General features: G+C 57.0%; 1 protein-coding gene across 1 annotated transcript; it reads left to right on the top strand.

The window, feature by feature from the left end:
- The first annotated feature begins 572 nt into the window (after window positions 1-572).
- CUNH16orf89 (chromosome unknown C16orf89 homolog) lies at window positions 573-14,333 on the top strand. Its single transcript, XM_004706235.2, has 8 exons — window positions 573-786; window positions 2,583-2,732; window positions 4,389-4,539; window positions 5,621-5,738; window positions 11,019-11,154; window positions 12,066-12,170; window positions 13,158-13,235; window positions 14,063-14,333. Exons 1-8 carry the CDS (start codon window positions 573-575, stop codon window positions 14,224-14,226), a joined length of 1,116 nt encoding a protein of 371 aa, XP_004706292.1. The 3' UTR covers window positions 14,227-14,333.
- The last annotated feature ends 409 nt before the right edge of the window (window positions 14,334-14,742 follow it).

Here is a 14,742-nt window from a genome sequence, read left to right as displayed (position 1 = left end):
GAAGCCGCAGGGGAGCGATCCCAGGGGTCAGCACCCTCTGCTTTCGCCTGTCACACCTACTGCGTCACCAGGGTCCCTGGTTTAGAGGTAACCATGTGCCTCGGTGGCGCAGCGGGTTGAGCGTCGGACGGTTAAGCAAGGCTAGCGGTTCGAATCCGCCCACCGCTCCGCAGGGGAAAGAAGAGGCCGCCTGCTTCTCTAAAGATGCACGGCCTCAGAATCCCCCGGATGCACTTCTTCCTTGTCCTGTAGGGTCCCGGTGAGTCGGAATCGACTCCACGGTCCGGTCTGAGTTTGGTTGTGGCAGTAATTCACTGAATCTCGTCCCACAGATGCCAGGAGCTGACACAACGACCCCGCAGGGGACTCAAACACGATGGCGAAGGTGGCTTGGTTACCAGGGCACGGGACAACCGCCTGCTGGCTGCCACCTGGCCCATCTGGGCTGGTCAGTCTGCCCCTCCCCTCCCCTACTGTCGGGGGGGTGGAGGGGTGGGGGAGAAGCCAGGTGGGAGGAGGGACTGATGCTCGGGCTCTCCCGGCTGATCGGACACTGAGGTTAGACAGGAACCATGTCCAGCCCTGGGAGGCTGCTTCTGCTCCTGCTGCTGCTGCTGGCCCCAGCCCTGGTAGGGCCCTCTTCGCTGCCCCAGCTGCACACCCCGGAGCGCAAGGCCACCATCGCAGGCCTGATCCTGCCCGCACTAGAGCGGGCCACTGTCTTCCTGGAGGAGAGGCTGCCGGAGCTCAACCTCGATGGCGTGGTGGGCTTCCAGGTGCTGCAAGGTGGGTGACTGGCCCAGGAGCCCCCGCTGCACCCTGACCTGCGCGCGGGTTCCATCAGCTACCCGGGTAGCCTGCTTTGACTCTAAGGGATGGGACAGAAGGGCGGCTTGCTCACATCACTGCCTGAGACGTAGACAGGTGTCAAGGCAGTACGAGAAAGGAGTAAGGGATTGTCCTTCTCCCATCGGGCCATCCCTTCTAGGATGGGATAGGTCCTTTCAATGGGAGTTTATGGGGTGACTGCTCCCCTGGCAGGACTGTGGTCCAGAGACCCTCAAGACCCAGGTCCCAACCCCAGCTTCCTCCACTCCCAGCCAAAACCCCCTGGAGCTGCTGTGAAAACAGTCCGATGTTTGTTCAGCTTTGAGAGGTTTCAGATTCCTGAGGAGTGGACTGGAGATGGGCCAAGGCAAACAGGGAGCCAGCCCCTCACCTGAGGGAGCCCCTCCCTGCAGCTGTCCACAGCCCGTGTTAGCCAGGCTGGCAGGCCAGGCAGTGGGCAGTGGGCATTCCGAATCATCCAGTTCTCTTGGCAGAGCCATTCCGCCCACCTGGGAACGCAGGATTCTGCAGGAGGTGCAGACCTGCTCCTGGACAGATCAGCATCTGACCCTGGGGCTACCTTGTGACTTCATGGCCACATGGCCTTTGCTAAGACCCCTCTGGTGAAGTCCCAGAGATGCCCACACCCAAACCCGCTGCTGTGCAGTCGAGGGCAACTCCTAGCAAAAGGCGGCAGAGAAAAGCCTCTGCCGAGAGCTTCCTGGGCTGGAATCTCTGGGTGACCAGGGGCTGGGATTAAATGACCACCCTTCAGTTCAGCAGTCATGCACAGATGGCTTGTGCCACCTCGACCTCACCCACTGCCACGGGGTCCGTGCCGAGTCCTAGCGACCCTGTTAGGACAAGCTAGAACTGCCCCCCAGGGGGGTGGGGTTCCGAGGCTGTCTTGATATTATCTTTATATCCAGCATCGATCACCTCCCTTTCTAGGGGCCCTGGGCTACGCATTAGGCCACTAACAGGAGAGTAGTTCCTTACCACCTGCTGCTCCGCGGAAGAAAGAGGCTCTGTCTAGTCCCAGACATCTACAGGGGCAGTTCTACCCTGTCCTGTAGGGTTGCTGAGTCAGCATGGACTCCATGGCCCCAAGGCTGGTTTTGGGGGTTTGGGCGTGAATGTTAAATCTCACCCCCTCTGGCCGGGGGACTCCTCCTTATGAGCTTGCAGGTTTGGGGAGCAACCAAGCACAAAGCCGCTCTCCGGGGGGGTTTCACGAGCTTACCTTTTCAGTGTCTTCCTTTTGTCCTGCTTGTTCTGTTTGTCATTCGGGCGTCCACCTGGCAGATCCATTTTCCACGCAGGCGTCCCTGCGCCCTTGGCTGCCAGGCTCTCAGTGTCCTCCCTGCTGCCGCTGGGGGGGAGGGGCCCTCGACTCAGTTCCCACTCCCAAGGGCGCGAAGCCCTCCCACACTGCCCTCACGTTCTTGTCACATAGGAGATTGTTGTTGCCTCCACTGTGTCCTCCCAGCCAGTTGGGGGGCATCCTTCTCGCCTGCTCCTTCCTGCTTTCTGAGCTTTGTTTGGGGGCAAACGCTGCCCTTTGGCTTGTGTGGTCGACGGCACTGAACTTCCTCATGCTCCCTGGCATGACACCCATTTGAGGGGCACGCGTTCACCCTATCTCCTTCACATTCAGAGATGCAGGTGGGGACTTTCTTGCAGATGCAGTGAGCAGCATGACTTAGCCCTTGGGCGTCGCCTGCTCACTCTGCGGGGTAAACTGTCGCCCCCAGTGCAGCTCAAAGGTGTCCAGGAGGCATGGGCTGGGGACCCCCAGCTGCGGCCGCTGAGCCAGCGCATGGGAAGGCTGTCCAAGAAGCTGGGGATCCTCCTCCGAAAATCCATCCCCTACCTGAAGCTCAGCGACCCTGCCTACCTGAGAGGTAAGTGCACAGCTGGAGTCCCTCCCTTCAGGGATGCGGGCGTGGGAATATTAACTGAAATCACCTGGACCAGGTGTCTCAGGTGCAGGGGAGGGTCGGAACCCCTAGGTTCCCAGGAAGGATCTGTCACCCCTGACTCCAGGTGAGATGGCCCCTGCTGCCCATTGAGAGGAGCTGGAGAGCAGTGAGGGTCAGCTTCCTGTCTCGGGGTGAGGGCTCTCCCTGTAGACCACGAGTCTGTCCCAGAAGGCAGCATCTCTAAGAGCACTGTGACCCAGTGGCAGGCACGCCCTTGACAAACATCTTGCTGGCACGTGTCTGGGGCCACACTCTGTTTATAGATGCGCCCTTCTCCCCAACATGGGACCCAGCCCTCCGGCCCTGGCTGAGGTCCTTCCCAGATGGGAAGGGGAACCTACTGCTGTTGAGTTGCCCCAACTCTTGGTGACCCCTGTGTGACCGAGGAGCTGTGCGCCAGAGCATTTTCCGTGGTTGGATTCGTGGAAGTAGTTTGCCACGCCTTTCTTCTGAGGCACTCCTGAATAGAGTTGAACCTCCACCCTTTCAGTCATCAGCCCATTGCTTTAACGGTCTACACTCTCCATCCCCCCAAATCTCACCTCACTGCCATCGAGTCGATTCCAACCCTTCAGGAGCCTACAGGGCAGGGCAGAACTTCCCCTGTGGGTTTGCGGGACCACGACTCTTTATGGGCGTAGAAAACCTCCTCTTTCTCCCTCATAGCGGCTGGTGGTTTTGAACTGGTGACCTTGCTCTTAGCAGCCCAGCTTGCAACCCACTGTGCCATCAGGGCTCCACTCCCAAAACTAAGGATCTAATCCTTTGGAGAGTTCTTCAGTTTCCACAGGGTGTCAGGGATTTAGTCAAAGCCAAGAACCCAAGTGGCACAATTTAAACACTCAGCTACTAACTGCAAGGTCATCAGGTCAAAACCCACTAGCTGCTCCAAATGTGAATGATGAGGCTTTCTGCTTCTGCAGAGATGTTCAGCCTGAGAAACTGTATTTAAAAAAAAAATCACTGCCACGGAGTTGATGCCAACTCACGGCAACCCTATGGGATGGGGTAGAGCTGCCCCTGTGGGTTTCTGAGACTGTCAGTCTTATAGGAGTGGGAAGCCCATCTTTCTCCCACAGAGCTGCTGGTGGTTTCGAACTGCTGGCCTTGCGGGGAGCAGCTCAGGGCAAACCACTGGCCACCAGTGTCCTCTAGGGGGCTCTGTGAGGACATAGCACTAGTCAATCGGGAGCTCTGTCAAGAGTGACAGTCTAGGAAACCCAGAGGGCAGTTCCCCTCTGCCCGTAGCGGTGTTTGGGGTTTGGCCCACTAGCAAAGCCTGGTGGTGATCAGTCGGACAACTTTTAAGAGAAAGTGTTCCAAAGCCAGTGGTCTCCCCACTAAAGAGGTCTGGAGCTCCGAGACCTCCCAGCACGGTGGGGTGCCCATTCCTCAGCTCTGAGCCCCAGCGCTTGGCTGGAGGTTGGTAAATCGCCTGTCCACACTGGTCCCCCACTGCCTGCCCCTGCCCCCAGGCCTGCTCCTTCCCCCTACAACCTGTGAGGGCTTCTTTCTCAACCTGCCCGGTGCCGGCTGCCTCGGCCTCTTCCGCCCTCTGACTGCTCTGTCCTCCACCAGAGTTCCAGCCAACCATCCAGTGGGGGTTCTGGAAGCTTCCCCACGCCTGGACCCGCACCAACGCCTCCATGGTCTACCCCACATTTGAGACTGAAGATTCCTTCTCGGAGGAACACAGCGACATGTGCCTGGTGCAGCTGCTGGGGACCGGGTGGGTTCTGCTGGGCCCCACTTCCTGCTTCTTGCCTTGTCCTCACAGCTGAACCCAGGAGGCACCCACACCTCCCTCTCCCATCCCCCACTCTGGCCTCCCCAGTCCCTGCACCAGCCAGCAGCCCACTAGCCCCTCCCTGCTCAGCCTGCCTGCTCAGCCTCCCCCAGCCCACCCGCCGACTCCCCACATCCCTCCCTGCCCAGGACAGATACCACTCGGCCAGAGCGGTCTTTCTGGAAGCCACACCTGGTTCTTAGGACCCCGCCCACACTCCAGCTGCCCCTCTCTGCCCTCCTGGACCCCAGCCCCTTTCCTGGGATGACCTTTCAGGGTCTTAACAGTCCCTCCCATTTCAAGTCACTGCCAAAGCAATTGTCTCTACACTCACACACAGTAAACACACACATTGACCACAGACACAAACCCCACACAATCATGTGCACAGGCATACCCACAATCACCACACAACATACACTCACACACACACCACACTCAAAATTACCACACACACAATCTCACCTTCACTGCACACACACATACTCTGTACAAATCACACCACACACTCACTACATGCCACTCAATCACCACACATGCACCCACATTTACCACACCCACATAGATTCACACCACACTCGTCACCACAGACACTCACACCTGCACACCCCCACATACACACGTGTTCACACCATACACCACACTGATTCACAATCACTGCACACACTCCTACACTCACACCCCACACACTCACGTTCACCACTCACAGTCATCACATACACTCATATACTCCCCTGCACACATCACCACTTACAGCCACTGCACACTCATCTACTCACACCACAATCACTCACCACCTACACTCACATTCACTTCAGTACACCACACACACTCCCACACTCATGACCTTACAGTCTCCCATCACCACACACACACCCCTGCCGACTCACGCTCCCCACACATGCACACATCTGCCTGGCACTGGCAGCCCTCCTCTTGTCCATCTGTGGGCCCAGAAGCTGTCAGGGCCCACCGATGAGTGTGGGCCATGCCTCTAGATCCTTCTAGAATCCCTCCCCCGCAGGACAAACAGCAGCCGGCCGTGTGGCCTCTCGGACTCCTGCAGGACGCTCATGACCAGGGCTGGCTGCTCGGGCTACTGCCTGTCCCACCAGCTGCTCTACTTCCTCTCCGCTGCCATGGTGAGTGGGCACGGCCCGCGGGGAGCCCTGGTGGCATGGCGGAGTGCTGCTAACCGGAGCGCAGCCAACACTGTGCTGATGATGGGCGCAGGCATAGGGACGATGGTGAGGGTGGCGTGGGACCGGCAGGGTTGCCTTCTGTCGTGCATGGGGTCACCGTGGGTCACAGCTGATTCGATGGCACCTAACAGCCACCACAACCGAAAGGTTGGTGGCTCTGCCCCACTGGATGCTCTGCAGCAGAAAGGCTGCATGAAGGGGCCAGCCTGGGAAGCCCCGTGGGGCACTGCCACCCTGGCACGTGGGCTGGGGGGAGGTGCTACAAGCAGGAATCGACTCCGTGACCATGGATTAGTGGAGGGAACGGAGCCCCGGGAGGTTCAAGTCCAATCCGAGGCTCCTCCGCAGAAAAACCTGGCAGTCATCTAAGAAACGACCCTGGGGCCCTAGGGGGCACAGCTTTGCTCTGACACCGGGTCGCTGGGCCAGCTCAGTGGGAGGCAGACCCGAGGAGCGTGGGACCTTCTCCGTCCGGAGCGGGGAGAACAAGGCCACGGGATGGACTGCCTGCTTGGATCCTGCAGTCATGAGTTGTTATGATTCTGTGGGCCTGCAAGCTTTGCACAGCTAACGGGTGCCAGGAAAACAAAAGGGGATGATTAAAAAAAAAGTTAAACTTGTTGCGGTCGATTCTGACTCCCTGCGCCCCTGGAGGACCACGGAGAACGGCCACGGGGTTCCGGGCGCTATCGATGGATTGATAGGGAGGCAGGCGGCCGCATCTCTCTCCTGCCAAGCCGCCAGCCTGCCCCTGAGCAGCCAGGCTCTCAGCCCCAGTGCCCCCAGGCCCCGGACGAAAGGCAGCCCCCACAGCCATCAAGTGCATGCCGGCTCCCTGTCCCTGTGGGTTCTCAGACTGCAGATCTGAGACGACAGGAGCAGACGGGCCCCACTTTCTCCAGTGGGGGGGATCGGTTTGTCGAACCCCTGACCTTGTGGTTAGCAGCCCAACTTGTGACCCGCCTCGCCACCGGGACTCCTCACAGCAGGTGAGAGACAGTAAGGGAATGAGAGCTCCAGGCATGGAACGCAGCCAAGGGCCGGGGCCCCATGTCTGGCAGCCAATTCTAGTAGGTGGACCAGGACAGGGGCTGCCGTGCCTGGGAGCAGGAAGAAAGAGGAGGCAGACACTGGAGATCCCTTGCAGAGGGTTCTCGGGGAGGAGATGAGCCAGTCAGGGTGCGATGTAACAACGATGAGAAATACAACTTTCCTCTAGTTCCTAAATGTTTCCTCCCCGCTCCCACTACCATGACTCGAATTCGATCTTGCAAGTCTGGCTAGACCAGAGGAGGTACACTGGTACAGAGAGGAACTGAAAATACAGGGAATCCAGGACGGATGAGCCCTATAGGACCAGTGGTGTGAGTGGCAAAACAGGGAGGGTAAAGGGAGAATGGGTAGGAAAGAGGGAACCGATTACATGGAACTGTGTGTGACCTCCTCCCTGGGGGACAGACAAGCGAAAAGTGGGTGCAGGGAGACGTCGGACAGGGCAAGATATGACAAAATACCCATTTATAAACTATCAAGGACTCATGAGGGAGTGGGGAGCAGGGAGGGAGGGGAAAAATGAGGACCTAATGTCGGGGGTTTAAGTGGAGAGGAAATGTTTTGAGAACGATGTACAAATGCGCTTTACACAATTGATATGTGTATGGATTGGGATAACAGTTGTATGAGCCCCTAATAAAATGTTTAAAAAAAAAGAAGAAGAGGCAGAACATCAACCTGTCCTGGCATTGTGGTCACTGCCTCTCCCTATGGGGACTTAGTGGCCCCCCTAAGGTTTGTTGTTGCCATAGACACCCTGTGAACAGGGAAGGACGCACGCCTGGGCCTGGGCCTGGGCCACCCTCGCCGTCCGTCCGTGTGATGCTTGAACCTGGTGTGGTCGCCCCTGTGGCCGTCCAACCTATCAAGGGCCATCCTCTTTCACTGACCAAGCACAATGTCCCTCTCCAGGGACTGGCCTCTCCCGACAACATGTCCAAAGTACGTGAGACAAAGTCTCGAACGTCTTCCGAGACCGGTCTGTTGGTCCTTGTGCAGTCCATGCACGGTAGTGCCAGGGTTCTTCTCCAGCGCCCTCATTCAAACGCATCGTTCTCCTCCGGGCTTCCGCAATCAGCGTCCACCTTTCACATGCAGAGGAGGCGATGGGAAATCCCCTGGCGGGGGTCAGACGCACCTGAATCCTCAAAGCGCCCTCCTGAGGGTGGAACGCTCTTAAAACAGGCGGGAGGAGATTGAGCTCCGGTTTCACCTGTTAGCTTCAGCTTCATTTTTAAAAAGAAGGTGGGGATTGCTGAAGGAGGGAAAGGAAGAGGCCTTAAACACGGCTGGTCCCGGCCAGCCCCCATGGGACGGCCCTGAGACCAGAGTGCACCGCACCCCCGTGTGGCCCACACCTGGGCTGGGCCTCTGTGTCCGTGGGTCCCTGTGGACAGAAGCCAGGCTGTGAGGGCGCTTGGTCCAGAGCACGGCCTCACGAAATCACAGGGGACATTTTGAAATACAGGAGGATAGAAAACAAGCAAACAAACTCACGGCCACCGAGTCGCTGCTGACTCAGGGCAACCCTACAGGACCGCGTAGGACTGCCTCCGTGGGTTCCCAAGACGGAGACGCTGCGGAATAGCAAGTCCTGTCTTTCTTCCATGGGGCGGGTGGCAGTCTCAAACTTCAGACCTTGTGGATCACGGCCCATCTCGTGACCACTGCACCACCAGGGCTCCCGAGGCGAGGGTAAATCAGACAACCTTGCAGCCAGGTGCCCGTTCCTGCCCCCCAAACAACCAGGTGTGAGCGCAGCCCTGAGATCAGTGGCGGCTGCAGGCATCGCTACACCTGCCTGCCGTCATCAGGGTGCCCTCAACAAGATCCCCTCAGACTACGGCTTCCAAGGGCATCCGCTGGCCAGTCACACTTGAGGCCCAGGGAGCTGCTCCGGAAGCCTCCGCAGAGCCACCTTGATAGGCTTTTCCCGGGGGACACAGGACAATCATGAGGGCTTATGAGGAAGAAGTATTTTTTGAATTCCAATTAAGTGAAATGTTTTTAAATCATTTTATTGGGGGCTCATACATCTCTTATCACAATCCCAAAACCATCCATTGTGTCAAGCACATTTGTACATCTGCCATCATCATTCTCAAAACATTGCTTTCCACTGAGCCCTTGGTATCAGCTCCTCATCCCGCCCCCCATCTCATGAACCTCTGATAATTTATAAATTATTATTACTTTGTCATGTCTTACACTGTCCGGCATCTCCCTTCACCCACTTTTCTGTTGTCCATCCCCCCAGGGAGGAGGTTATATGTAGATCCTTGTGATCGGTTCCCCTTTCTACTCTCCTTCCCTCTACCCTCCCGGTATCGCCATTCTCACCACTGGTCCTGAAGGGATCATCTGTCCTGGATTCCCTCTGTTTCCAGTTCCTATCTGTACCAATATACATCCTCTGGTTTAGCCGGATTTGTAAGGTAGAATTAGGATCATGATAGTTGGGGTAGGGGGAGAGATTAAAGAATTAGAGGAAAGTTGTATGTTTCAATGGTGCTATACTGCACCCTGACTGGCTCGTGTCCTCCCCACAACCCTTCTGTAAGGGGATGTCCAGTAGCCTACAGATGGGCTTTGGGTCCCCACTCCGTACTCCCTCTCATTCACAATGATAAGGTTTTTTCTTGTTCTTTGATACCTGATACCTGATCCCTTTGGCACCTCGTGATCACACAGGCTGGTGTGCTTCTTCCATGTGGGCTTTGTTGCTTCTCAGCTAGATGGCCACCTGTTTATCTTCAAGCCTTTAAGACCCTATATCTGTTCGTAGCTGGGCACCATCAGCTTGCTTCACCGCCTTTGCATATGCACTCGCTTTGTTTTCAGCGATCATGTCGGGAAGGTGAGCATCATGGAATGCCAGGTTAATAGAACAAAGTGTTCTTGCATTGAGGGAGGACTTGGAGTAGAGGCCCAGGGGAGGAAGAACTTTTAAGGATGTGGAAAACGGCACTGGTGAGGGAAGAGGCCAGGAAAGTTTCCCCGGGAACTTTCTCACCACAACAATGCACCGGCTCATTCTCTGGGAGAAGCAGGGCTGAGCTGTGAGGCTTTTATGGGGAAACCTTCTCCCATCTCCCCACAGCCCTGCTCTTGCCCCTGCAGGCTTCTTTTTGTCCCCCAAGCTCCAAGGACATTGGAAAGGAACGGTCTGAGTGGCTGCAGGAGGCCACTCTCCTGATCCAGGGTGACCCACAGCAGGCTGACTCACAGGGGCAGAGCTCCTGGGAAGGGGCGCAGAGAGATAGAAACGCCCCCGCCCCCTCAGGAGTAGAGAGACCTGAGGGAGAAACATGGCTTCGCCTGAGGGTATTTTTGTTTTGTAACGGTTCCTGTGGTTTTATGGGACACTTGCTGACTTCCCTTCATCTGTTTCTGCCCTGTGTGCAGAAGGTTCAGCTCACTGGCCCGCTGTAAAAATGTCAGCCAGTCTCCCGGAATTCCTAGCCAAGAAGCAAGCAGTTTGCTGTTTCCATTTGATGGTTTATTATCATTATTTGTTCTCAAGCTGTCACAGACTTTTGTAAAATACTGAAAAATAAGGACGCTAATGGAAATCGACAGAAAATGCTCCCGGACGGGTGTCATATAGTCGTTTCTCAAGTCTGCTCTGAACTCCTCGGTCGATTTCACATCACCACCGTGAATCAGAATATGCATTTGTGGCAGCTAATGGTTTTAGTAAAAGATAGGACTTTAAACTCCTGTAAAGAGTTTCCATCTCGGAAACCCACAGGGCCAGTTCTAGCCTGCCCTGTAGGGTCCCGATGAATCAGCATCAACTCTGAGCAGCGGATTTGGTTTGGTTCCTGGTTTTAGAACATTCCCAATGGGGGCCTTGTCTCCTCCACCCACGATCACCCTCTAGTTCAGTCCCTCAAAGGTGACGAGCCTTCTGCCACCCAGAGCTCAGAGGGCTTACTTAACTTAGCCAACCAAGGTCACTCAGCAAGGCAGCACTCAAATTCAGTGCCCTCCAGTCCAGAGCAGTTCTCCGGGGAAGGATCTCAAACAAGCCAGGAATGGCAGTGGGGAAGGCAGGGAGCCCATAGACTGGACCAGGCCTCCTTAGAAACCCCCACCCCCACCGGCCCCAGCACGTCAACATGTGCCATGGCCCTGACTTCCTGGTCTCTGGTGTCTGTCCCCCAGCTGGGCTGCACAGAGGGGCTGTTTGCCCAGAGCCAGCACTACATGCACCTCTTCTGTGCCAACATGATGGACCTGAACCGGAGAGCTGAGGCTGTCGGGTACCCCTACCCCACCCGGGACCTCTTCATGGAAAACAGTGAGCAGAGCTCCCTGACGTGGGGCATGCACACGCACACACACGTGTACACACCAACGTGTGCATACACACGCACACAAATGGGCACACACAACACGGGCATAACAAAAATGGCACACAAATGTTTGCACACGTGTACACACAAATATACTCACAATGCATACACACACGAACACCCAAACATGCATTTATGTACAAACACACATGCATGCATGAACAACCGTACACTTGCAAGTAGTGTCCAGACCTAGTCAGTAAGAGTTGTAGATTCCCAGTTGCATTTGAGTTTCTGATAAACAACAAAATGGGTTTTTTCCCTAAGTATATCAGGTGTCACGGGGGCTTTACTTACACAGGGAGCCTCGTGAAGGGGCGCACGCGCCCACTTGGAAGACCCACCTTGCTTCTCTGGCTCTCCCAGGCTCCCCCTCGGACAGGGTGCTGTTTGTGCATTGTGGCACAGCTCACGCTAGTGGGAAACCCTCACGGTTTCCTCCTGTGGCAGGCCCCCCGCTCACAGGCTGGACCATGGCACAAAACCATGAGGCTCAGATGTAACCGGTGGCAAACCTGACACCGAGGCCCCGCCCCACCACTGACCGCTGCTGGCCTCCAGAGGCTGGCCCAGTGACAGGGCCCTGGACAGACGGAAAGAGAGAGACTCGGAAAACCTCCACGATGAGGCCGATTGTGAAGTCGAGTTTCAGGTCGAGGGCACTCATGACTCGTAGAGGAGTCCCATGCACTGTGTGTACAGAGCACATCCCACTCCCCTTGCTGGCACTGTGGGGAGCAGGGCTGGGTGCCAGGGCTCTTGGGCTGCCTCTTGGTGCTGGAGCCACCAGTTGGTGGGGGGAGAGGAAGGGTGTGCACAGAGGCCATGGCTGCAGGGTCTCCCTCTTTGCTCCCAGTCATGCTCTGCGGAATCGGGGGGTTCGCAGACTTCTACAAGCTCCGGTGGCTGGAGGTCCTCCTCAGCTGGCAGAAGCGAGAGGAAGGTTGCTTCGGGAGGCCAGGTAAGTGGCGCTGCTGGCCAGGCTGGGAGAAGGATGGGGTGTGTTGGGGACGCAGAGGTGTGTTGTGCTCTGTGACACAACACGTGGGCACACCCCGGGGAGGAGGGGCTGGGAGCTCTGGAAGCCAAAAGTATGCAGTGGTGATCTTCCATCACTCGGGAAGATCTTTGATCAGAAATAGATCGCCAGGCCTTTCTTCCTCCAGCCCTTCCGCTATGCACCTGCAGAGGGAGTGCCCAGCACACCCCCAATCACCAGCCAGGGCCGTTCAGATCCCAAAAGAAACCACCGTCCCCAAGTCCCTTCTGACTCACTTTGGCCCTGTGCAAGGTGTCCGAATCTATGAATGTCTGCAGACGCAGTTGCCGCATCTTTCTCCCACTGCCTGGTGGCTTCGAACTGCCAGCCAATGCTTAACCTGATAGCTCCCTTAAAAAAAAAAGTAAGATACCCTCATTTCACGTATTGCCAACGAGTTGGTTTCAACCACAGTGGCCCGAGAGGTAGGGCAGACCTGTCCCCGTGGGTTTCCAAGACTGACTCTCTCCAGGAGTAGGAAGCCTCGTCTTCCTCCAGCAGAGCAGCTGGTGGTTTAGGACGGCTTGCCTTGCAGTTGGCAGCCCATCGCATAACTCACTTGGCTACCTATGGGAGGGATATATAAAGTGCAGCCGCCCGGGCCCTGATCCTAGAGCTGCAGCAAGCCAGGGCTGAGGCCGACAACCCTGCAGCCCCTCCAGTGATTCTGATGGGGCAGCGGGGAACCGTGGTAGGAGGAAGGACACATGTCTAGATGAAGCAAAATACCTCCAGACAGGTGTGAGCGGGAACTTCTGGGGCGCCCCCACCCCCAGTGATAGGAGGAGACTGAGGTATCTGAGGTGTTTCCGAGGCATCAGCAAGTCAGTCAGAAAGCTCCTCTAGATGCCCTAACTCAGATCCCTGACCTTCTCCCCCTTAACCCCCACCCCATCTCCATTCCCAAAGATGAAGAATTCCCAAGAGGCACTCCATACCCCCAGCAAGGGCTGAGACGAGTGAAGAGGCGAGAAAAGGAATTTACAGGTACTGGGAATGCCCAGGGGCATCAGTGCGCCAAGTGGAGGCTCCCAAGCCAGACGGCTGGAGCCCTGGTGGTGCCATGGTGAATGTGCTAACCACAAGGTTGGGGGTTCAAAGCCACCACCAGGTGCTGCACGGGAGAACAGTGCGGCCTTCTGCTTCGGAAAGACCTACGGCCTTGAGAGCCCCGTGGGGCAGTTCTACTCTGTCCTCAAGGGCCCTGAGTCCAGCTTGCCAGCATAGGCCAGGTCTGTGCTTACCTTGTATCCAGGTGGACAGTCCTCAATGTCAGACAATCCCCAGCAGCACTGAAGGGGTCAGTCTCTACGCACAAGGGACTGACCACTGTCCAGTCGAGCACCATCCCCACAATCGGCTTCAAGGAAGTACCATACCGGGCAGCCAGGGATGCCCCTGGTGTGTGGGGACGTGGATCACCAGGTCTTTCTTCCTGGTCTGTCTCAGTCTAGAAACTCCATCGCCACCTGTCCACCATGGGTGGCCCTGCTGGTATTTGCATCGTGGTGCCACCACAGACTGGGTGGTGGGGGTCATTTGGGAAAGGGAAAGGGGGCTGCAATGGTTAAAGACGGTTCTGGAGAAGGAGGCCAAGATTCCCAGCAGCAGGGGTAGGGTGGGCCCAGGAAGGGAGTCTGAGCAGGGTGCCACCCCTGCCTATACCCCGCTAGCTGGCCGAGTAATGGTAGAGATGTACCCAAGCCAAACTCACTACAGCTCTATAGGGCAGACTAGAACTTCCTCAGTGGGTTCCGAGACTGCCATGCCCCACCCACAGTGCCACTGGGTGAGGGACCACGTTTTCTCCCCAGATGGCTGCTCTGCCCACAACACCGCCATGGCAGCCGGAGCCCTGGGCGGCTTCCTCTACGTCCTGGTGGAGCAGCCCCCAGCTCGAGTGAAGCCACCGGAGGCCAGCAGCTCCCGACAGACCGGCCCTCGCATGCCACCTGGAAGACGAGGCCAACCCCTGTAGCCCTCTTAGGGGCCCCAGATACCCCATCGGGAGGGAAGGCGGGGGGATGAGAGGCAGTGGGGGCCAGACTGGAGGATCCAGACCTGCCCCTCCCTCTACTCCAGCAGTTGGTGGGGGTGCACATAGCTCGATTCTGAGGGTCCATGGGGCTTGTAGGAGCTTGGGCCCAGGCCAGCCCAAGCCAGCCTGAGAACCTGCCTTCCTGGGAGACCAGCATGGCCCTCCCAATAGCTGTCCCCTCCCCTTCTGCAGCGACTTATGTCACGGGGGGAATCCCTTCTAATTGGAGGCAGTCCCCCTCCCTCAGCTGGGGATCTGTAGCTGCAAGCTCTTGCTTATCCTTCCTTGGGGCCTGGGCCCACCCCTGCGTCCAGAGCAACGTCAGTCTGGGAGAAGTTGTTATCTAGCTGAATAAATTCAGAGTGGGGCTTTGCTGTGAGTTGGTCTCCTGTCTTTAAGGCGACCTCAGGGACCTTCAGGGACACTCTAAACCAGGGCACCCCCGGGTGCATCTGA

This window comes from Echinops telfairi, unplaced genomic scaffold, assembly GCF_000313985.2.
Source record: "Echinops telfairi isolate 266 unplaced genomic scaffold, ASM31398v2 ScPeMD7_5;HRSCAF=22, whole genome shotgun sequence".
In the NCBI taxonomy this organism is placed as follows: Eukaryota; Metazoa; Chordata; class Mammalia; order Afrosoricida; family Tenrecidae; genus Echinops; species Echinops telfairi.
Note: the sequence above shows the minus strand (reverse complement) of the source record. Positions and strands in the feature narration are given on the sequence as shown.

What these genes read in the sequence shown, in the direction of transcription:
- CUNH16orf89 (XM_004706235.2), top strand. Translation starts at nt 573, where the DNA reads ATGTCCAGCCCTGGGAGGCTGCTTCTGCTCCTGCTGCTGCTGCTGGCC. An exon ending in GGGCTTCCAGGTGCTGCAAG is followed by an intron (nt 787 to 2,582) that starts GTGGGTGACTGG and finishes TGTCGCCCCCAG; the next exon opens with TGCAGCTCAAAGGTGTCCAG. An exon ending in ACTTCCTCTCCGCTGCCATG is followed by an intron (nt 5,739 to 11,018) that starts GTGAGTGGGCAC and finishes TCTGTCCCCCAG; the next exon opens with CTGGGCTGCACAGAGGGGCT.